General features: G+C 27.1%; 1 protein-coding gene across 3 annotated transcripts in view; it reads left to right on the forward strand.

Annotated features, from left to right (window-relative positions):
* Positions 1-24,780, forward strand: part of Picot (putative inorganic phosphate cotransporter protein picot) — a 385,272-nt gene that overhangs the window by 334,353 nt on the left and 26,139 nt on the right. For all 3 annotated transcript variants that reach the window (XM_075364767.1, XM_075364765.1, XM_075364766.1), the window contains exons 3-7: positions 8,351-8,599; positions 11,377-11,464; positions 21,578-21,804; positions 22,712-22,861; positions 24,332-24,464. In XM_075364767.1, coding sequence (XP_075220882.1) covers positions 8,351-8,599; positions 11,377-11,464; positions 21,578-21,804; positions 22,712-22,861; positions 24,332-24,464 — 847 coding nt within the window. The remainder of the gene's footprint in view (positions 1-8,350; positions 8,600-11,376; positions 11,465-21,577; positions 21,805-22,711; positions 22,862-24,331; positions 24,465-24,780) is intronic.

Consider the following 24,780-nt stretch of genomic DNA (forward strand, 5'->3'; position numbering starts at 1 on the left):
AATATTAAATTTACTACTGAAATTATACTGTCTTGCTGTAGGCTGCAAATTAATTACAGTTTGGATGATTGGTCTCTCATTCAGTCAGAACGATGTTTTTTGATGCAGTGCTGTTTAATTAGTTCCCAGTACCTGAAGTAAACTTGTAACATGAGTATTCACATCCAGTAAAAGTAACTACTACCATTATAATTGGATTTGAATCAGGGCTGTGCAGCTTTGAGTTAAGTTAAATTTTTTTGCACCGATAATAATGGTAATAACTTATAATCAATAAAATTATATAAATTTTTATCTATAAAAGATAATAAGCAATTATATAGTTTAATAAATTTATATTTTAAACAACATACACTTATTGGCACATTAGATAAAATACAAGAAAAAAGCCTAGTGACAAATAGTACAAGCACAGTCAAATGAAAACCCAACAAACATTTATTGATAAACTCATAATTCTGGAGTAAAAAAATTAAATTGTAGTTGTTTCACCATGTTTAAATAAACATATAACCACAGATTTAAAGATTAAATATAGAAACTCTACTCAATGACTGAATCAATCTGGACTGTCTCGATAGAAATAGGACAAATACATGTATTAACTACATATTATTAAATGTGACAATTTAACAGCCGAATAGTGTTGTCCATGTGGTGATTTGGTTAGAGACATTTGATTAATCATATGTTTATATCTTTTTCAGTTGATGTGTGTGTAAACTACAAGTCAATAGATTGTTAGTTGTGTAATGTTATAACAGTATATATGTGATTATAAACTTTCTCATAAAAATTAGTGATTGAAATTTAGAGCAGTGCCTTTACATTAAATTTTGTATGAAAATCAACAAAACTGTTGCTAAAATATTTAAGCTGAAAAAAGTAGTATATATAGATGCTGTGAAAAAGTCAAGTATCTTTGAGTGGGATAGGAGATTCAAAGACTGGCAAAAAATGTGAATGATAACTAGAAGGGGGCATTTAAAAATAAAAATTATGAATGCAGGTGTGAACAGAGTGCAAGATTTGGTATTGCCTGAGTTAAGTCTGCCGTTAAAGGCTGATGAAAATGTGTTAACAAGGTTGCTTCCCATTATTCCTCCTGTTTGTTTATTGTTTATTCTTTATTCCTGCTTTCTTGGGCAGTGCTGTTAGAGTCAGCTACTCTGATTCATTCTGTGGTGCCATTGTCACAACTTTTAACAGGGCATCTTCTGTTTTATATTCTAGACACAAAACTTCAAATTAATGTTTGTGGTAAAGCTGAGCTTCCTACCATTATTCCTAATCAATTAAAGAACAAAAAAAAACATTCTAATCGAAAATAAAATCTGTTTGTCCAAATTTTAATGTTTATAACAATAACAATTGTTTTATTATTTTAAAACTTAACTCAAATGTAAATGAAACTGCAGGTACGCGCAATCAGTGGAATGGTTGTTACTTTTAAGATAATTCTTGTATTTAAAAAGCGATTAGTTTGTATAAAAATACCACAGACTTTATAAATTTTATAATTTCAAAGTCTTTCAGTATGCTATATCAGCAACAGATTTTTTATCATATAATTCCTTGATAAATTTTTTGAGCAAGACCAATAAGGAAACATCAAACATAAAGGAATTTTAGAATATGATAAATTATCTACAATTTGCTCCTCAGCAAAGAGAATGGGTCAGCCATTAAAAGTAATTTGAAATAAGTGGGTGATAATTTGATTAATAAATAATTACTAAAGAGAAAATAAATAAAGAGAAAAGTAAAGGTTGGGATATTTTTATTTCCAGTTTTCATTATCCAGGGTAGTCATATCATTTATTGAGATATTATATCAATCATCTTTTCAGGTGAAAGCTAACAACTCGCTAAAAACTATAAGATAAATTTACACTGAGAGTATACATGTTTAAGTAAAAATGAAAAAAAAAAAAAATTTTAAAAGAGATGTTTATTGTATTTCAGAATAAATATTTTGAGTTAAAGTAAAGATTGTACATAAATATATACAAATCAACCACTATTTGTTAGATGAAAATCTTAACAGTAAATTTCTTCATTTTCAAATCTATAAAATCACTTGTTTGATAAATTTGTAAAAAAATTAAGTGGGAAAGTATCATCTTTTATATTTGCTTGAAGAAGAATTGGTAGATTGAATAGTAAAAAATTAAATAACTACTTTATTATGAATATATTTTTCCACATTTTAGATATGGAAGTGTCCATTTAACTAAGTTTATTAATAGTTCATGGTTTTTTGTTTTTTATGTAACATTTTAGCCTGGAAAGGAATATGCATATCTGTAATTATAACACAAGGAATAAAGGAAATATTAAAATTCACCAACCCAATTTATATGTATGTTACGTGCAAAACCAAAAAAATTGTTATAAGATGACCTGAAATAAGATTGAAATCTTTCCTGAAATTTGAATAGCCATTCTCAAGATTAAAAGCTTCCCGTACTTTAAAAAAAACAGTAGTTAAAAATCATAGAAATTAATGTTAAAAAATTAGACATTTTTTTTAATTTAAACTAATATTTTTTCAATTTATGAATTCCTTTTCTTATAAAATTACTCATTACATTTACATTTAAGTTTCTTATTGTGTTGGTGGTCATGACAGTGGTAATAGTAGTATCCATATTAATTTTATTCTATAGATTTTTGTGCACCATTCCTTTCCTTTGTTAAAGCCTGTAGAACTGGATTTCTTTTCTAAAAATAAACATACATTTTCAAGACAATATTGTTGTTTATATAATTGTTTTTTACACATTGAACCTTTTATTGTAATTAAATTATATATAATTTTACTCTCCACAAAAATAGAATTATAGAGTAAGCTCTTTATTATGTAACTTGCTTAGCGTATTAGTTTTTTAGAGAATATACTCATCACCTGTTAAAAATTAAAAAAAAAAAAAAAAAAACAAAAACAAAAATTGTATATTATTATAAGTAAAGTGTACGGTTAGATAATTAAGTAATTATGTCCAGTTAATTGACCTATTGGATCTATTTTTTAAAGTATAAGTTGTTGGAAATGAAAAGTATATACAGTTTCTTTGGTCAGTCATTGGTATTTTATTGCTAAAAATTTTTGGATAGAAAACTTCACATTAACGGATAGGCACCTCAGCCATTATGGTTTTGTTCGACTCTTATATAGAAAACAATCCTCATTCAGTTCTACTGGCTGCTAGAAGATAGCACAGTTGAAGTTAAGATGGTAATTAATACCATTTCCATGGTATTTGTCCAAGGAAACAGAGATGAAAGATATGGAAAGAGGAAATTATAGGAAATCAATCAATTCAAATCCTGAATTGATTGATCTTTACTTTACATCTTTACTCACAGGAATTACTCTCTTACATGTTCCAGGTGGGTCTATCTGGTTATAAGGTATGTAGTTCACCATCTTACTCCTCCCATCTGTAATAATTTTATTTATCAAATGAAAATTTTAAATTGTTTTAATTTTAAATTTAAACTATTTACTTTATTATCTCAATGATTTGGGCTTATGCATTTGAAAATGAGGAAACTGGTTATTTACAGTCTGTCACTTACTGTAGTGAATAGTAATCATTTAATAGAGAATAAATTTATGTTCATCTTAAGGAAATCTTAAGTCAGTTTAAGAAAGTAGCAGTAGTCGTTGAATTGGGTATTAAATCGGGTTTTCCTTTCTTTACAATTTCAAGTGATGCAATTACAATGGGATAATGAAGAGAAACCAGACTAAAAATAGTGAGACTGATGTAACAGTGCTAAATTATTTTTAATTTATTAACTTATTCATGATATATGTGGTAATTTGCATTTGAAATTCTTACTAACACTAGTAAAGTTCTAACCTTTAATAATTGAATGTGTGTGACAGGTAATAAATTATTTTAATAGCATGTCAGATTATTTATAATTATGTTTCTTTCTCTACCTACCAGATTAAAAGAAAAACTGAATTGTAAATGTAAATATTATCCTAGGTTAATATTTATGCGTATAACTTCTATACATTTTTCCTTTCAATTGTTTACAACAAACCATTATACAAGGTGTGGCTATTAAATAATGAGATTAATGTTGTAAAATATTTTATTTTAAATTTATACATATTTAGTTATTATTCCCTTCAATATACTCTCCTCTACCCCTACAACGGTCCATGTGAATATTCAATTGTTAGAAACAGTGCTGTAAGTCTTCTTCTGTGAGCTCTTTCATAACGTGTGCTGCTTTTTCTTTCACAGCTTTAACAGTCTTAAATCTTGTTCCTTTTAATGCAGATTTGACCTTGGGGAACAGATAAGTCACATGGTGCCAGGTCAGGCGAATAAGGCAGATGGTCTACACTGGGTTGTTATACTTGGCTAGAAACGTCTTGACAGACAGTACAGTGTGAGCTGATGTGTTGACCTGATGAAGAACCCATGACTTGTTCTTCCACAATTTAGGTGGTTTTTTCTTTGTCAATTTTTACAGTTTCGGCAATCGTAAAAATAGTTAACAGACAGTCAGATTGAATCAATTACCAATTTTTTCAATATTTTTATCTGTTTTTAACGTGGAAGGGCAACCTGGGCAAACATCATCCTCAATGTCTTCTCAGCCATCTTGGAAATGCTTAAACCACTCGAAAACCCCTGCATGTGATAAACATGCAGGGTTATCAGTAGTGTGGTTTTTCCAAGTTTCATATGAAATTTCACGACAATTTTTTGCTCTAATTAAACACTTATCATTTTTTTTGGCAAAACAAAAAAACAGATGTTATCCAGATGAAGGCCATGACCAGACTAATATGTCTACAGAAACTGGAGTGGCAACATTCGAAAGAGAAGGCTTCACAATACACAGCTGTCAGTCGTATGGATTTGGCACATGCTTTGTTCTTTTGTAGCAGCATTAGTCTTGTTATTTAATAGCCACACCACATATTATCTAATTTTTCCAAAAAACCTAACAAAAATTTAACATATACTGTTACAAAAAAAATTATTGAATATTTTTAAAAAGATGGGGTTGAAAAATATACTTACTGAATAACAATTTTCAAATCGATTTGGACTTTTTTTAAACTCATGTGGGAAACTTTCCATTATAGTGTGAAGAATTGTTTAAAATAGTCTGAGATAGATACTTAGATAGAGAAAAAACACTTTTTTCTGGACAGAGTTTAAAGTATATCTGGTAACCAGCAAATTTTATTTTAGTTAAGATTCAGTAGTAAATTAGGTTTGGGTAGTAATTCAAGATTAAATTGACTGATAATATGGTATTGTGAAGATCTGTAGATATCTAGTGCAACTTTCATGGGTGTCCACAGACAGCAGTAACCCCTATTCATATAACAAATATACCTTTAATACATTCATGAATTACCAAGCCATTATACTATATTGTTAATTAGAACCACCATACAGGTGGACTGCGATAGTACCAAGGAGCTGGTAGTTTTAATAAAAAAACTAGTTTGGCTGGTCCTTGAAATATCAAGTCAAATTCCTGCATATAGAGGTAGGTATTTAACCATTTGCACATCACTATGACATCAACAAGAGGAGATGTTAACATGAATAGGATTAAAAATGCATGGCTAGGAAGTGAATAGAATGGTTTTGTGAAGTGAGATCTGTACAGATGTATTCACAAATCTGCTATGTATTTGTATTTCTAAAAAGCCATTACACGTAATTGTTTTCACATAAACAGTACAATACTTCTGTTTATAATATATATATAAAAGTAAAATCAGTGAATTTTAGCCATGGTGACTGTCAAAGTGTGAGCAGATGTATTGTCCTGATGAAAAACACTTTCTTCTTCTTCAAATGTGGTTGTTTTTTTTTTTTTACAATTTCTGCCTTCAGCTTGTCAAATAATGATGTGTAATACTGTCCTGTTATTTTTTTGAAGATAATTGATAAACAAAATTCTGTTACTATCCCAAAAACAGTCGCCATCACCTTCCCGGTTGATGGAACCGTTTTCAGTTTTTTCAGGTAGATTCACTTTTTGCAGTCCACTGTTTCGACTGTTGTTTTGTCTCAGGAGTGTAGTGGTGGATCAATGTTTCATGTACAGTTATGAATCTATTCAAAAAATCTGACTCGTTTTGCTTAAACTGTTCCAGCAGGGCCTTGGAAATGTTCATTCGAATCTGTTTTTGGTCCAAAGTGAGCAAATGCAGCACCCAATGTGTGGATAGCTTACGCATATCCAATTTTTCAGTTAATTTATGACAACACATTCTTTCAATTTGCCCGTAGCCTCTGTTACCTCTCTATCCTTAGTTCATCGGTTGTCCAGTACCATTTGGTGAACTTTTTTGATGATATTGGTGGTGGTTGCAATCCCAATCAAGCTGGTATGACCATGTTTAAATTTAGATGCCCATCTTTTCGTGGTGGCAAATGATGGGACGAAGTCCCCGTAAACAGTGTCTAAATTGGTATTAATTTGCATAGGCATATTACCTTTCAAATGCAAATATTTAATCACGGCACAATATTAGATTTTTTCCATTTTCACAAAAACACTCCCAATTGATTATCAAACAACAAATGAGTGTCCAAAATGGCTGAAATTTTAATGAGTACCTTTCAACGCATGCATGAATACATACCCTAACTTTTGTTGATGAGTGCTGCCATCTTCATGTTGAGGCTCAAAACTTTTCAGACAATCCTCATGTGTATATGTATATAAAATTATACTATTATTAACAGATGTTAATTAAGATATTTTCTGCAAAAATTCACCAGGTTTCTGTAAAGTATTAGTAAACTGCTGTGTTGGGTACCCTTGGGTCTGAAATTAAACATGGGAGAAATTATTTCAGTAGCAGTCTTTATTATAACTCTACCTGTCGCTTGAATTACATTCATTAGACTGTAATTTCAGCAGAAGATTGTAATGGAGTTATGTCATATGTATGCAACACCACAATATTGGGTCATCCATCCAATTCAATGTCTTAGGAATGTTATTGAAAAAGATTTGGGATTCAATGCCCAAGCCTTTTTCACCATATTATATGCAGTGAAAACCAGCTTGTCAAAAACTCACTCATGTTTGATAGCATATCCAGTGCTTGTGATGGTACGGATACTTAATTTTGAATTAATTTATCCAAACATTTACTTTTTGACTGTTCCATATGGTCTTGTATACAATCGTATGGTTATTTAAATCTCCCCATGTAAGAATCAACTTGTGTATTTTCACCATATCACCAATATAAAACTTTACCTTGTCTGAAAACTAGGTTTAGTTCAAATAGCCATTATTACATTAATTCTTCACTGAAAACTCAAAACTGTTATGGAAAATAAAACCACAATGTTGGACAAATTTGGTGTTGTTATTGGTTTGAAAATTTGTTTGTTATATTATATATATATATATATATATATATATATGCAAAGCTCTATGGATTATAGGTTAGTCTATTTGTAATTCTTGCAAGGCACAGCGATAAGATCAGTTTGGACTGGACAACTAAACCTAGCTCTGATGCCACATTCTCTGTCACTACCAGCTACTTTGTGATTGATCCTGTCTCCTTGAAGTATTTTTACATGCAATTTATGCTTTTCACATCACTTTACACAAGAAGCATCAATCATTTACAAAACCACATTAAGCTCCAATGTGTTTAACTGGAAAGTCTTATTGAATTGTTTTTGGAGATCTTGTCTCTTAATATCATGAAATCAACTTGGCCTTTTTTGGGATTAGAAAACATTTTGGTTTAATGAGCATACATTTTTCTTATTTAGTCAGGTCAACATCAACCTGGAATAGAAACAAGAAAACTTAGGAATTAAACTGTAAAGTACCCTAATATTCAGTACCTGCGATGGTATATTTATTATAACACTTTGTTATCAGGAACTTAGGGAAAGGTACTGTTTTCATAACAGAACCTATTTTCTTTTTAGAAAATTATGTAATGGTCAAATTTTATAAATAACCTTGTAGAAACAGTGTGCATATGTACACACACACACACACATACACAAAGACATTAACCACAACATGATAATTTGACATAAACAGTATAAAAAAAAGTTAGCAAGACAGTTAATTTATTATTCGATTACATACTTAAAAAGTTACCTAAATTTTTATAAGACAAGAATTAACAACAGTGCTACCAGAAAGTCATTAAGGAAGATGATGATAATTAGGTCTGAAAGGCTTTTGAAAGAAATTTTAAAGTAGATCATTCATAGTTTTTAATCTATTTTTAACTGTTAATCATATTTTACCATTTTAAAAATGTTTTAAAAACTTGTTTAATTTAAGTAATGATTTTGTTAAATTTTTTCAGCATCTAAATTTACATGATGGAGAATTTGTATGGGATACCAAAAAACAAGGATGGATATTGAGTTCCTTTTTCTATGGTTATGTTCTCTTTCAAATACCATTCGGAATAGTGGCTAAGAAATATGGAGCAAAATATTTCTTAGGTGTAGGAATGCTTATTAATTCATTATTTGGACTTTTAGTTCCTTACTCGGCTAGAATGGGTATCTTTAGCCTCATTGTGATACGATTTATTCAAGGTTTAGGAGAGGTAAGAAAGTTGTTTATTTTTTATTATATTTTGTGTGTTTTCATTTTTATAAGTGGATTTTGTTGATCTTGTTATTTTTTTTAAGTCCTTACTTTGAGAAAGAGTTGTTCTCTTATATTCTAAAAGAAATAGTAATAATGAACAGAGTATTGTAATAATGGAGCTATTTAAGGTGGAAACTAACACATTCATCATAAGCCCTGAAAATCTAAACAAATGAATAACATATGTATTCAGATCTGATCGTTATATTATTGACTTATTTTCAAGGTTTTATTTTTATAAAAGTCCTAGTTATAAGTGTAACTAGGACTGTAAATAACACTGTTAATATGGAAAAAGCCCTAGGCAAGAAACAAATAATGAATGCTTATTGTAGTACACTTTATATTTTGTTAATTTTATCGCATGCAGAAATCTAAATCAAAAACTTCTTGATATTTGCCTCCCTCACACACACTGTGTATATATATATATATATATATATATATAAAATACACATAGAGAACAATTGATTATTTACATTGTTTGTTTTACTGCTTAATTTGGTAAGAAAATAGAAGTTCAGTTAACTTTGGTATGTATATTACACTCTTTGAATAGTCAACAGCAATCTATTAGATGTAATGGAGTGCTTATTTAAAGAAGAAATATTAATTATTTTAATTTGTACACCACATTTCCCTTCATCTGCTCTTATTTTTGCCATCATTGAAGTGACAAAAAAATTCAGAAATTTTTTATGAAGAAAATTTGTACAATTTATTTAATTTCAAGTAGTTCATTGGCATCACCAGTATGATCCTCATTATTACAGTCTCGTTTTCATTTATAGCAATTTGGTCTTGATGGTGGTCAATTGGATAGTGTTCTATTTTGTTCAAATGATATAATGAAAAATTTACATTAGAGAGTAGTTACTTCTGTTATAACAGAAATCATAAAGATTGTTTGCATTACTATCTTTTTGTTTGTAGTCATCAATAAGTAAGTATGCTTAATCAAGGGCTGATTATACTGGATTAAAATACAGTAGAAAATCAAATATCTAAACATTGATTATCTGAAAATTTTGGTTATTCAAAAAAAAACTGTATGGGATATTACTGCGCAGTAACTTACTAAATGTTCTCCCTGCAGAGATGACACAATCTATAATTATCATTTTTGATGTGAGAATTAACAGCAAGAAAATGTATTTCTACTGCTTTTAAATATAGAAAAATGTATGATTTTTAAAGGTGTATTACTTTTACAATAAAATAAAATTATACTTGTTACCATAAAGGGCACTCCTCAGTTAGACAATGGATTCAGATGTTGAGTGGGTAAATTTTTTCCGCCCTAGTCTTTTCAAGAAAATCTATTCTCAGAGAAAAATTTCTCTTATGATGTGTTAGTTTAATAAAACTTCCAAAAACTCTTGTAATTGGTGAGAATGACTTCTCAACATTTTTACAATTGACGTTATGTACATTTTGTTTTTTCAGTATGTAACCACTTGTTAAAAAGTAACTTATGGATAATAGTCCAGCACATCATATAGCATTTTCATTTTTGTGTTGGGAAATTTAAAAAAAAAAAAATTAGTTTAATTCAACCTCTTCTCCAAGCTGTAATTCATTCATTTAATGCTTATTATAAGCATGAATTTCGACAATAACTTCAAATTGCAATGCAATTTATTATGATAGTGAAGTCACCAGTCTTTTTAGTTTTTAGAAAATTTCTCCCAAGTAGGAAAGTAAGAAACAGAAAATAAAAAATTGTTGTAAGCAATATTAGTTTTCAATTTTGGATTTTTTAATATAAAAAATTAATTTCTGTTATTTTTTTATTATAATCATAATTACTGTATGTAGGACTAAATTATTTACTACTGAATTTTGACCCTCTGAAAAACACAGAGTGTTAAATCTCATGATATGAGATTAATGTTTAGCCTATTATACTTAATAGGCTAAACATTAATCATACATTAAGTATGACAATAACATTAAACATTAAGTAAATATTATTTACTTAATTTTTAAAGTAATATTAGGTAACATATTAGTAATATTCTGTATGGTGTTAATTATTATAGAAATTAGACTGTATTCATTATAAAGTGTGAAAAAGTTATTTATATGGCGGTTGTTCCTATAATGTAAGTTTTACAATCCCTCTTGGATGCTGTAGAAATATCTCTCAGATATGCTGTAAGATAATAAATCATGATTTTAGTATTTCACAAGTAATCATTGTTATATGCTCTTATACCGATTGACTCTGCTGTAAAGTTACCAGTCATATATTCTCCAAAAAATTAATTTTCAAAACATTCAGATCCTCAATTGATTCAGATAATCAATTCTTAATATTTGCATTATAATGCATACAGTGTATCGGTACCAGTAAGCAACACAAAATTAATTGTATCCTTAACATGAATTATTATTTTCTATCATCTTATTACATGGATATAAATGGAATATATAACAGAACATTTGTATTTCCTTAACCCTTGTATTTCATGGATTTTATTGTACAGTTTACAAATAATTTTGATTTATATGACACAAGACAGCTCTGCATTTTTCCATTAGCCAGGTTATTTCATTATTACAGAGAGGGAGAATTTGCATTAAATTTTCAGTGAAATTCACAGGATTGAAAAATTATTCAACATATATAGAATTCCACCGTTGGAATGGAAAGTAAACTTTCAAATTTTCAAAGTATACGTTTTACTATTTATGTGTTATGGAGTTCAGTTATTGTTTTCATTATTTTAGGGACCCATTGTTCCATGTACGCATGCGATGTTAGCGAAATGGATTCCACCAAATGAAAGAAGTCGTATGGGAGCTTTTGTGTATGCAGGTAACACATAATCGGTCTTGTCATTTTAATTATTTTATATTTAGGTAATCGATGTAAAATTATAAGTAAAGATAGTTTTTATTTATTTAATTGTTCTAAATATTGATGTTATGGCTTTTATTCAAGTCATTTTTGTGTTTTCTTTTAAAAAAAAAATCCTATTGAGGCATCAAATGTGAATCTTTCGTGCAATTAGAACATATTTACAACACACAAGTGTTTTGATAGTCTTTCTATCTGCCATAAGTTGCAGATTGTATGCAATTCATATATTTTATTGAATTTAAAAATTCTACTACTTGTAAATTTTATCTACTAATCTGTGCTTATAATTTTTAATGAAAATTAATAAAGGTCTCCAAAACTTTGATCGATGTAATATTTTTATGACTGAAATTTATTCATGTAGGTCATTCTGTCGTTGGAAATAATCTGTTTCCTTTGTATTAAAAAGTAAACTGATAACCGTTGGGTTTAAGTGATATTGTTGTGTTAATACACAGCTGATTTCCAACATGCAAGTACAATATATATAGAGTTGATATAAAATAGATTCAACTTGATCCACGCAAGTACAGAATTGAATAAACTGAAATGACACTCGGGTTATTTTTTCAATGTTTCTCTACATTTTAGAGATTGTATGAAAAAGTAAGGTGTCATTTTATTTTATCCAATTCTGTACTTGGCTGGAATCAAGTTGAATTTGTTTTATATATACAATAGTTATTAGTACAGAGGTGATATGGGTCTTGAAAAGATCGACTTTAGAAAGAAAGAAAAAAAATATATATATATGTATGTAATGTTATATATATATATATATATATATATATATATATATATATATAAGAATATATATATATGAGAATAAGTTTGTAATAAATATATATATATATATATATATATGTTTATTACAAACTTATTCTCATTCAGAATTTATTCTGAATATGCTAATGAAAATTACTTTGTTTTAAGTTTAAAATATGTTTTTTTTACATCATTTTTGTTTCTTGTTTAGTTTATTTCAAAAAAGTTTATATTTAACTGGATTGAAATTAGTTACACACAATAATTCAAAATCTTTTACTTTTATTTTAAGAGAATAAGATTCTGTTTTTGTTACCTTTTCATATAAGAAAAGTTTGATAATTATTTTATCAAACTTTTCTTCCCCTTATCAACAATTCTATTAATCAAATACTTATTATATATGTGTCAAGATATGGCTTTTTTTTTTTTAATTTAGACATTTCATTTAGCAAAGAGTTACATTAAAAAAATCTAGTGCATTTTATAACCTTAATCTTCATTTTGTAACTTTTTTTAATACAGAAATATATATTACATTCAAGTCCCACTTATCCAAGATAATGTAGATGGAAATTTATTTTAGAAATAAAAAAAGAAAATTATAATATGCATATTAATGATATAATTTTTATGACAGGCAGACAATGTCATTCTAAATTATTTCAGGTTGTAAAAATTAAATTTATTTTATTTTATATTGATATATAAATTAATTACATATTAACAAATAATGTAACATGAGTGAATTCTAGAACTTTTGTACATTTAGAATTACACTTTTTCTTTTTAATGAAATTAATCTTTTGAAATCATTTTATTAAGTGCGTTCTCAGTTACTGATAGTCCATCTTTATTTCATTTACAGTCTTACCAGAATGCTATTAACTGAAATGTTTCAAGCATTATGAAACTATAATTTTAAGAATGCAGTTTAAAATACCTTACCCAAGGGATCAAAGATTTTTTACAAAATATACCATGATTTTTTTTGTGTTGTATCTAGTTTCCTAACTTTAATTACTCAGACTTGTGTTCCTATATTAAGCCTAGTTCTGCTTAAAAAAAATAATGTAGTATTATTCTTTAGTAATAATTACTAAAATTTTGTTGGGCTATTTGTTTAGTCGCTGATCAGTGAAAGTTCAGCTCGTGTAAGTGTTTAGTTAATTTAAGCCTATTCAAATGTTTTGTTAATTATATTTAAATCTGTAAAGAAATTTATGATCCTATTTAGATTCTTTTGGAACATAAAAGTTTACAAAAAAAGTTGTTTCTAAAACAGATGACATTAAATTTAAATTACACCAAAATTATAGAACTTCTTAATGTATGACTGTAGTTATGCATTAAGAATAAATTATCCATCTCCGTACATTTTTCATCATTTACCTCTTAGTAGTAGTTCTTTGTTGGCATCATTTAGTTAGGAAAAAAACTATTTCTACAGCTGTTTTTGCCTTGTGGAAAATCAAATTGTTATTTTAGTTAAAGTAGGTTATTATTCCTTGTTTGTGTTTGGGTAATAATAACTTCTCACCTTGTTCACCTGTGAACTGTCTCTTATCAAGAGAGTAATAAGAATTTTTTTTCTTTAAAATAAAAATTGTAATTAACTTTTTTCATGGACTTTGTATTTTTCACAATCCAAAAAATCTCTTGTAAAAAGATTATAATAATTGGGCATCAGTACAGGTGGAGGCCTGTAGTTGCTGAAATGAGTAAATAATGGAATCTCAGATATTCTGATATTCTTAAATCTCTGATAAATGAGACTTAAATGTAATCACATATTCTGTTTTACATGTCATTCATTTTTATTACTTGTGATATTTGTAGTTTAAATTTATTAGTAATGAACAAGTTTTTGAATTTGATTTTCTTTTTTTCTGGGATGAATCATTCATTTTTTTTTTTATTCCAACATGAGACTTTGTTTATTAGGTTAATATACTGCATAAATGATGGTACCCATTTTTAGTTAGATGTCATTTTAAAGATGTCTTTTGTGTAGTGATAACTATCAGAATTTATTTAGTAAAATTATAATTATTAAACTTCTTGTATAATGTGAGTATAAGAAATATATAATATATATTTCTTTATAAAGTGAGACCTCATTCATAATGAGACAAACTTGACTTGGACTTAGTGTGTAAAATGTAAGACAACTATTTTCAGAATAATTTTTTTTAACTAATCTTTTTTGTGAAAATACCAGTGTGGTAACTGAAGTTTAGTAAAGATTCTACCTTATTTGTCAGTATATTAATTTAATTATAGCTACCATCTTTTATCTTAAAGAAATTTGAAGGGATACTTTGGCAGATTTGTTTGCTTTTTTCTTACACAGTTGTAAGAAGTTTGTTAAAAATGAATACAAAAAGAAAAAAGCTAAAAAAATTAAAATTTTTATTCTTTCTTGTATATATATTCAAATCCCCAAGAGATTAATTAAATATTTCATATATATGTATAATCCAACAGAAGAAAAGAGTTTCCGAGTGTCCGTATTCACATATATATATAAAATATTTAATTGTCTTTATTTTTTAATGAAATATAAATATTGATACATACAACAATTTTCAAAACTGCTTTTAAATACCATTCCTCTAATATTGCAGCTGTTCTTTCTGAATCCTATTATATTCTGTTTTATTATTTAGAAAAGAATTGAGTTCATGTTGATTGAAAAAAGAAAAGTGAATGATTGCATAAAAAAATAAGTCAACCATCTACAAAAAAAAAGAAAAAAGTCTGTGTTAAACTGGTTTTTTTTTTACATTTAAATATACTCTGAAATAAAGGAATAGAATCAAACAATAGAGTGAATGCCTATTATAAGTAATGCTCAGTTGTATTTTATTATGTTTTATTTTTTAAATTTTGTTTAGTTATTTTAATTTATAATGTTTAATGATGTATGTATTGATTTTGTTTTAGTGGGTAATTAATTGTAATTATGTCATTCAATTCCACAGGTCAGATGTTTCACTAAATTATTCTTAATTTTTTTTTATATACTTTTAAGTCTTTTTTTTTCTTAATGTATTCTGTCTTATTTAAATTGTTATTATTTATAATCTTATTGAGGAATTGTTTAACCATTATAAGAAATTTCCTGCTTCTAATTTTCACATATTATTTTTGTCTTTGGTAATTTTTTTTTTTGTTCTTGGTAATTTTAGCCCATTTTTTCCTTATTCTTTTTATTTTTCAGTTTGATCATCATATATTTTTTTTATACGTTTGCTTAGTTCTTGGAATTTTAAAAGAAATAACTACTTGTACTAATTCATACAATATATGTAAATTTAATTTAACTGTTACAGTTAATTTCAAGCTAAATATGCGTTATCTTCCAGCTACATTAAATAATTACCTGACTTATTATGTTGAAAATCTTTTATTTATGTTACGTAGTTCAAACAGATCATAAATTAAATAGTTAAATATCATAGAGCATTTTATGTTCAAGTAATTATTAAAATTTAATATGTTTATAATTTTTCCCTAACAGTTAGTTTCAATAGCATTTTGTAACCCCTTTTTTGCTTTATTTGACCGTAATAGTTTTATGTGCTGTGAGATTTGTCTTTCATACAAGTTTTAAATCCAACCATACCTAAATAACTGTGCTACTCTGCTTGAACCATTAGGTTAATTTGAGCAAATATTTAAGTTTCCTACTTTTTTCTCTTTTTCTTTTATACAACCTCAAAAATGCATTTGATATGTATTCTAATGAGGAAGATGAGATAAATGAAAAAAAAATGCTAAACCTTAGTTGGGAATCAAACCCGAGACCAAATGATTTTGAAGTTAACGTGCTAACCATTACACCATTTGGTCCTTAAACTAGTCACCACGAAATTCAGATGTATTTAATTAGTATTAAAAATTAATCCACAGAGAAATATTATTTTTTAAAAAGGAATTTTTAATCCAATTTTGTAAATTTATAGCAAGATCTTTTAGCTAGTTAGTTAGGTAATTAATTTTACACCTCGACTTGAACTTGATATGTACCTACTTGTTTGAGAAGGATTATCATTTTGTAAGATTGTTTCTATTCCTATTTTCCAGGTGGAACAGAATAGAACAGAACACAGATGTATTTTATCCCCCTGTTAATCCCAGAACCTGGACATCAGTCCCTTGTTGCTGGGGTCTTTCTAATTATTGGCCAGGTATTTAGTTTTTAATGGCGGTTATATATTTGTTTTTATTTAAAATGGGCAGAGTTTTGGATTATGTTCTAGTTCATTGTAGATCGGGCTTTGAAATGGTTTTTTACTTGGGTTATTCACTGAGAGATTAGCAAGATATTTGCATCTTTCTCACAGCGTGATTCTCCTTTAGTCTGTTCACTGAAAGCCTTTCAGTCTAGTAAGGATGCACCTGATGGGGACTTACTTTTTGGAAGGTGGAATGTACTCTTTTTGCTGAGAGAGTTGTATTTTTTAATTGAAGTTAAACAGTACTTAAATTACTTATTTATTTTTAATTTGTATGTTTTCAGAGTATTGAATAAACAAATGTTTGTTCGTTTTTTAGAGTCCAACTTAACGTAACCCTAATATATGTATTTTTTAATTCAACAATCTGGATTAGTTAAAAGAAAAATTATGAATTCAGGAAAATACATCCAAAAACCAAACATTTAACTTTAGTACAAAAATTAAACTAACCCTGTTGGAATTCAGAACGTTAAATTTGCATAAACCTTGATTGATCTATGTGCAACTTTCCAAGGCCTTGACTGATTGATTGTGATTTTCCAAGGTGTTTGAAGACCTTGGAAAATGGAAGCCCTAAATAAGTACGTTTAAAATATTCTCCCAAATAATTCTCAGTATGTGAACCGAAGAAAGGAGGGGATATGTGATCAACCCATAAAGAATTTTCGAATTCTTTAGAGATTACAGTAGTTTATCATTTTGTCCAGGGCTCATTACACCAAGTTATTTTTTCCTCAGTATGATTGATTTTCCTCAGTTTTCTTCTTTAACTCTAATCCTTGAATATCATTGTTCCACTAAATTCTTACTTCAGTGTTTTACTCATTCATCCCACACTATTTGTTTTCTTCCTTCCAGATTATCAAGATCCTTTCATATGTTTACTTAGTATTATTTTAGAATAAATTTTAATTAACTTCATTGAGCTAAGATATTTTTTGTAGTAGTAAATAACATTTTGTTCTTTCTGTAATTCAATATAAGTTGTTCAAATGTTATATTTATTACTATTGTTTGTGATTATATTATTATTAATTATTGTATATTTATTATCTATATTGTTTTTATTTTGTATGAAAATGTATTTTATTGTTATGTAATAACTGTTTCTCGTTTAGTTTTCAGTCGTTGACCCTTTTTTCTATTAAAAAGAAAACACTAATTAGTTATGTAACTGCATAATTGTTACAGATTTAATCAATTAATCTTTGGATTATCCAAAGATGAATAACTGGAGAGATTTTTAAAAAATTTGAGAAGAACGGTAGCTGTTTTTTTTCAGGTACATATACACTATTTTTGGCTGTAAGTGAATGCCAACTTATACATACCTATATATTCAATACATCTGTAATTTGTTGTTTTTGTTATATATTATAATAATTTGTTTATATATATTTCTAGTAGTATTTTCCCCCCTTCATATCATTTATTTTTTTTTACGTATTTGTTTCTAATGAAACAAAATAAATTAGATTAAATCTACTTTAGGTAGTAAATATTCAAATTAAGGATTGACTGAAAAGTTCGTTGCTTAGCATGGTATTGACAGTAGAGTTCAAAATTTTGTTTTTATTATAACAAGTATGATTATTATTGTTAATTTCAGTGCAGTTGGAGATAAACTATTTTGTCAAACTTTTTTAAACTATTTATGTTTCTGTAGTTTTTTATTAAAATCAGTATGTTTTCTCAAGTATTGAATGAGAATTAGATTAAATAATTTTATTACAAAAAGTGATGTTAATTAAAATCAAACAGATAAATCCTAAATGTGATTCAGAAAAATATAAATTGATGACAGTAAAAAGGGCAGACTCTCTATTAATAAATAATATATATAGCTGTGCCAAGCTGTTTGATCCTATTTTATCAATTTTTTGTATATAAAAAGTCAAATATTTTCTCTATATTTATTGACTAATACTGCTATATTAATATTTTATTACATTATTGTAAATTGATTGAAAAATAAGGTTACATATTAATTAGAAAAAAAAAATATTTTAGATGCTTATCATAAACTAAACATCTGATTTAGATGATTTTTCTTGTATATAAAATATATGCTTGTATTAACCCCTTCAATGTATAGCTATGATAGTAAATAGGGCCCTATGCTTTTGTTCAAAGAAGTACAGCTTCTAGACACCAGGAATACTACAATTCATTATTAACCTCTGTTAATAAGAAATATCTCTGTCGAGTGATAATGTAGGTCATTACATTATCATTCTATCAAGTGATGATAAAAAGTAGAAATCCAAAATGATTTTGTAGATTATTTTTGTAGTTGAAGTTAGGTAACCTTATTAAAAAATCTGTAGTGTAGATTGATACATGATAGTGAGGAAATATCTCTTATTTTCATTAGAATTAAACTGCATATATTTGCCTCAATAAAACATATTCTTTAATGAGAATAGCAGAGTTGGATTTATGATACTCAGTGGATTATATGTAGTACAGTTATTTCCTTTTTTGTGCTTGGCTTAAAACTTTTCTGTTGATCCTTGTAACATTGAAATTGAATTTATATAATGGAGTTTAAAGATATTGCATATGTTGCTTTGTTATTATATTTGTTTTTTACAGTTACGGTTTTAATTTAAGAACCATGTTTATGTTTGGTGAGTAGTACTATAAAACTTGATTTTTTATGCTTATTATGTTATACAATAGAACTCAAAATTGTCTAAATTAATTGATGTTCATACCCGTCAGAATATATGGAAATTCAGATTGAGTAAAAAATTTGTTTTGTTATCTTTAAATTGGAGAAACTTAATGTAGAAATAATAATACGTATAATATAATTACATACTTATAAATTTACAACTAAATAAAATGAATTGTATGTTATAAACTATCATAGTTATACTCAACATTACTATTTAAATATTTGATTTAAAATCCTAACAAACATGAAAGAAAATATAAAATAATTAAAAAAATATATTCACTTTAAACATTTTCTGAAAAATGAAATTAGAGCACAAAAAAAGTTGGAACAATACAATTTGAAATTTCTTTTGTGATGAATGTTATTAACCATGTTTATTACTGTCTCGAGAATTTTTTGTTCACTTTTTTCAAAAACAGTCATCATCAGTTTTTTGCAATCATATCAAGGTACTTCATTGCAAACAACTGTCATTCCCTGGTTGCTGTTGCAAAGTGTGTTGTATTTTCCACATAGTGATAAGAGTTAATCTGCTATGTTGATTAATTTCATTTACAGAATATTCTTCACTTACAGGTTCTAATTCTTTAGAATTTAATTTCTTCATCTGCCATAATTTTATATACCAGATCCAAGTGATATTTCAGGCTTTCTCTTACACGTATATCTGAAATAACTAGTAAAATCTATGATGTTTTTTAAACAAAAATTGATTTACATGTAGAGTCTCATTGCAATCACTGATTGAGGAACATTTAATTTTATCTGTTTTTTTTTAAGGGAGCTTTTTTTTACAGAATTCAATGAATCTGAGCACATGGAATGTAGCAAAAGTTGGATGGAGGTTCAAATGATTACTGCTTTCTTCCTCACTAACATCTCACACTTACACTTTTTATATTTTATAGAAAAGGCTTTTTGTTACAAATTGATTCAGATAATTTGAGTTCTATTGTATAGTGTGCGCAATATCATGGATGATATTAAAATTAATCTGTCCTGAAATTTTTTGTAAATACAAATAAATCATCTTGAAGAGATGGTTAATCTCATTAATTGTTATAAAATAAAATAAAAAAATTATGACTACCATAAATTCCAGAATTTAAGTGATTAATGGGAGATCTAGTTTAGTTAATAATTGCAGTGATGATTAGGACCTGCTTTTCACTTCAGGGAAGTAAAAGTTACAGCCTGAAGCTGAATGCTCTATTTATTATTTCATCTGTATTTTACTAAATGAATAATAAATAAAATTGTATTTTTATTCATTTAATATCATTTTATTTTTATAGTTTGTATTCATTATTTTTAAAAGTGAGTGTCAGATACTATTTTTTTTAAGTTAAAAGCTGAATATTATGCAAAAAATATAAACAATAGGGAAGCAGAAGTTAAATACAGCATCGACAAGAAATTTGTTTGTGATGAAAAATGAAGACCTTTTCAAAATACCTCTTTCAAGATATGCACTTATATTCATTTATAAATGATTATTGTAACTGGAATGTCATTCTGGTTATAAAATATATTTATATGTTTATAAAAGTAACTTATATACATTTATTCTGTATAGTAACATTCATTTGTGCTAATAACTTATTTATCTGTTTATAAAGTAATTACTGACTGATGCCCAGTTATTGTAATAATATTGTGTCAAAACACTCCTGAAGTTAACTACACTCCTGAACTATTAAAAAGCAAACACTTTCAAACATGCATCATCAGTTTGCACTGTCTTGCATGTCATTTTATATTTACTCTTGTCAGCTCAATAAGACTGGTTTAATACCATTGATTTAAATGATTAAAGAATGTGTAAGTTAATCACTGAGATTTGAGCTAAACTTTCTTAATGTAATTTAATTGTATTTATTTTAATTTGAGTTCAATGTTTGTCTTCTGAAGTATGTAATTTAGACATACTGTAAATTGCAAATTATTTATTAGAAGTTTAAATTTAGTGCTAGAATTTTATGGTAATCTTTATTTAAATTGTGGGTTGCTTTGTGTGGTCATAAGTTATTATCATCGTTAATATTTTGAACTGTATTTTTTCATTATATTAATCTATATTGATTACTTTTTTTATATTACATTGGTGTTTATTAAAAAAAAATCTGTATATTTAAATTTCTTTCCTTGTCTAAGTAATAAATAAATCTACATAAATTCTGTAAAAATATAATTATGTTAAACTAGTTATTTATATTAATAAATGGCATTCTACTCTATTGTTCACATCATCTTAAAAATCTTCTTTTTTTATAATTTATGTAATACATTATTGTCTTATAAATATAATTCAATTGTTTTTTTGTTTTTTTTATTTATGATATTAATTTAATGTAATTATTATTTATTTAAAATCAGGTGCACAATTTGGAACAGTTATTTCTATGCCTTTAAGTGGTATTTTATCAGAATATGGTTTTGCTGGTGGATGGCCATCTATTTTCTACGTGTTTGGTATAATTGGAGCTGTTTGGTCAATAGCATTCCTGTTTATTGTTCATGAAGATCCAGAATCTCATCCTAGCATAGCTGAAGATGAAAGGAAATATATTTTAACTTCAGTATGGGGAACAGCTGGTGTTTCTGTAAGTTTTTTCTTGTTTGGATAATTTTATTTCAATCATCTGTATTTTTTTTTCATACAGTAGAGTTCCTTTAATGATACATACTCATTCTGCTCACTTTGTTATTGGAAAAAAATTTCCTGTTTATAGCTAGCTGTCAGGGAAAAAAAATTTTCAGTGAAAAATGTATTGTATGAATTAACAATACTGATTAATATTTTGCAAATAAAACTTTCTGGACCAGAAAATCACCTGCACAGCAAGCGGTGACAATTTCAATTTTCACCTGGCTTCTAAATCACTTGATCTCAACAATTCTTGTTGAGAGTGAAATTTTTCCACAATCATTTATTTTATCTACCTTAATCCCATGTAAAATATATAAAATAAAATTTTCTGCAAGAACATTGTAAACAAAAATTACTGCTATTTTCTTATTCCTTAACTGCCTTTTATATGCAGTGTTCATAATTCATGTAAAATTTTAAGGGGAGAAATAATAGGGCAGGTTATCTATCAAACAAAAAGTTTTTAATGTAAATGACCACTGTTAATTTATACTCACATCTCTTTTTATAATATGTTGGTTTTATTATTAAAAAAAAATTAAACTTTGCCCTACATTATAACATTAAATCAAAGGTCATATGTGATGAAGTTCATTTGTCCAGTATTAATAAAGTTTGTTTTTAAATTTTAACGATTAACTGAAGAAACTTTGTTTTCTTTTCTTGCTAAGACATTTTTTTAAAGGAAAATATATTATATTTTGTTAACAAGATTTAAATGGTAGTAGAATCAATTTTAACTTGTCTGGAAAAATATAATGAAGTTACATTAAAGATAATCTCTTATATCAGATGAGTAAAAAGTGTATAATTTATTTAAGACTTGTAATTATTAGCAAATTGTATGTTTTTTTTTTTAGTCCCCGCCAATGCCTTGGTCATCAGTTATTAAATCATTGCCATTTTGGGCTATTCTTATTGCACATATGGGTCAAAATTATGGTTATGAAACATTAATGACAGAGTTACCTACATTCATGAAACAAGTACTTCATTTCAATATCAAGGAGGTAATTATTTAGATTAATTTTTATTATATTAGATTTTTAATTTATTATTGAGTGAATTTTTTTTTTCTATTAATAAAATGATTAAAAGTTTATCAATTAAATCTATTGTTCAGCATTATTGGTATGATATTACTGTATGTTCTTATTGAATAAAAGTGTAGTATTCTCAAAGATCAGAATTTAGATGTAAACAATATCAAGATCTGAAATGTTTGTTGTCTTCATATATGGGATATCTGACTAGATTTTGAATCATCTTAAGTAGTAGTAAGTTATATTTTATAAACTAAAATCTTAATCATTGACCAACTTGTAAAATTCCTCTTGAGCCCTAATGACAGGACTTCAAGCTCTGAGATCTAAGATCAAGTGTATAGCTCAGGATTCATTGTTTAATTCTACACTATACTTTATGTGTTTTAAAATGACAAATGTTTGAAAAAGTAGATATACAGAGTCACCAGCTCATACAGAGTAAATGCGAGATGGACTTGATGAGGAACATGTGTGGAAGGGAATGAATTGACAGTTCATTGGGCTTTATCTAGTGTATGCTTATTATAATGCTTCACATAGATGTTGCATGCTTCATGGACAATTAAAAGAGAGGTCTATGTGCTCTCCTGTAGTTCTATGGATAGAGACAACTTTAGCGTATTACCATGTTGGCAATTTTATATTTACTAACTGCTTCTGAGGGTATTACCCTTTTGAGTCCTCTTTTTAAATATATAGAACATAAAACTGGGTTGATAAATATGAAAATAAATATTTGGAAACTAAATAACATTTTACTTCTGGAATTATACATTTTCAAACAAGAAAATGTACTTTACCAAATCACATTTTCTAATAATGTACTTCATTAAGAAAATACAATGCTTTGAGGTTATACTCGGACCATTTCATCATATGTATCTTATTCTGATAACCATCAAATTGTAAAATTTCCCTTAACATCTCATTGAATAAATCTAAGCAATGATTTTTAACTTTGAAATGCCAAGAAAATTCAGACAAATAACTGCCTAATATTTCTGAATGAGTGCTGTATATTTTTTATTTTTCATCTTTGCCAAATGCCAAAACCATTCAACTTTTTGATTATGTGCTTGTGTTTCCTGAACAACAAAGTCAGCTTGTGATTAACAGTTTGGTTCTGTCACCAGCAAAATGTGTTATATTTCATAATGTATATGTTGTATGTTACAACGTCTAGTTAAATTTTTATCTGTTGAATATAAATATAAATAACAGTAAGCTGTTAAATGGACTAAATAGACAAAAAAAAATCCAAATAGGAGTACAGTAACCTCAAAGTACTAAAATAACCAACCTCTTCATATGAAACTCCCTTATTTTCATAAGTTTTTTTATTAATTAAAATAAGTTTTTATTTAACTTTTAACATTGTACAAATTTAAAACCTATTTACTTTTTTAATAATAAAAATAATGTGCTTATTTTCAGAATGGAATACTTTCAGCATTACCATATTTAGCTATGTGGTTATTTTCAATGGCAATTAGTTATGTAGCCGATTGGATGATAGAACATGGTGGATTTTCACATACTATTACTAGAAAATTAGCTAATGGCATTGGTAAATAAATTATAATTAGGTATAAATGTTTATAATTTAATTCATTACAGTCTGCTAAAGTAAAGATGAGGTTTATTGAATAAATTATTTACTGGCTAATAAAAATATTTTATTCATTGTTTATTAATGCTGACGTGATTCCAGAAAACTTCATTAACCATCAGAATGGCAGAGATATCAAATGCGGCAAAACTAAGGTTTTATTCTTACCATAGGCTTTGTTTTATTTGATATGAGTGGTAATATATTAAGAAAACTAAAATTTGTAAGGATTATTCTAAGCAAGACTTTTCCAAACACATTAATTCACTTATTT

This window comes from Lycorma delicatula, chromosome 4 (assembly GCF_047948215.1).
Source record: "Lycorma delicatula isolate Av1 chromosome 4, ASM4794821v1, whole genome shotgun sequence".
In the NCBI taxonomy this organism is placed as follows: Eukaryota; Metazoa; Arthropoda; class Insecta; order Hemiptera; family Fulgoridae; genus Lycorma; species Lycorma delicatula.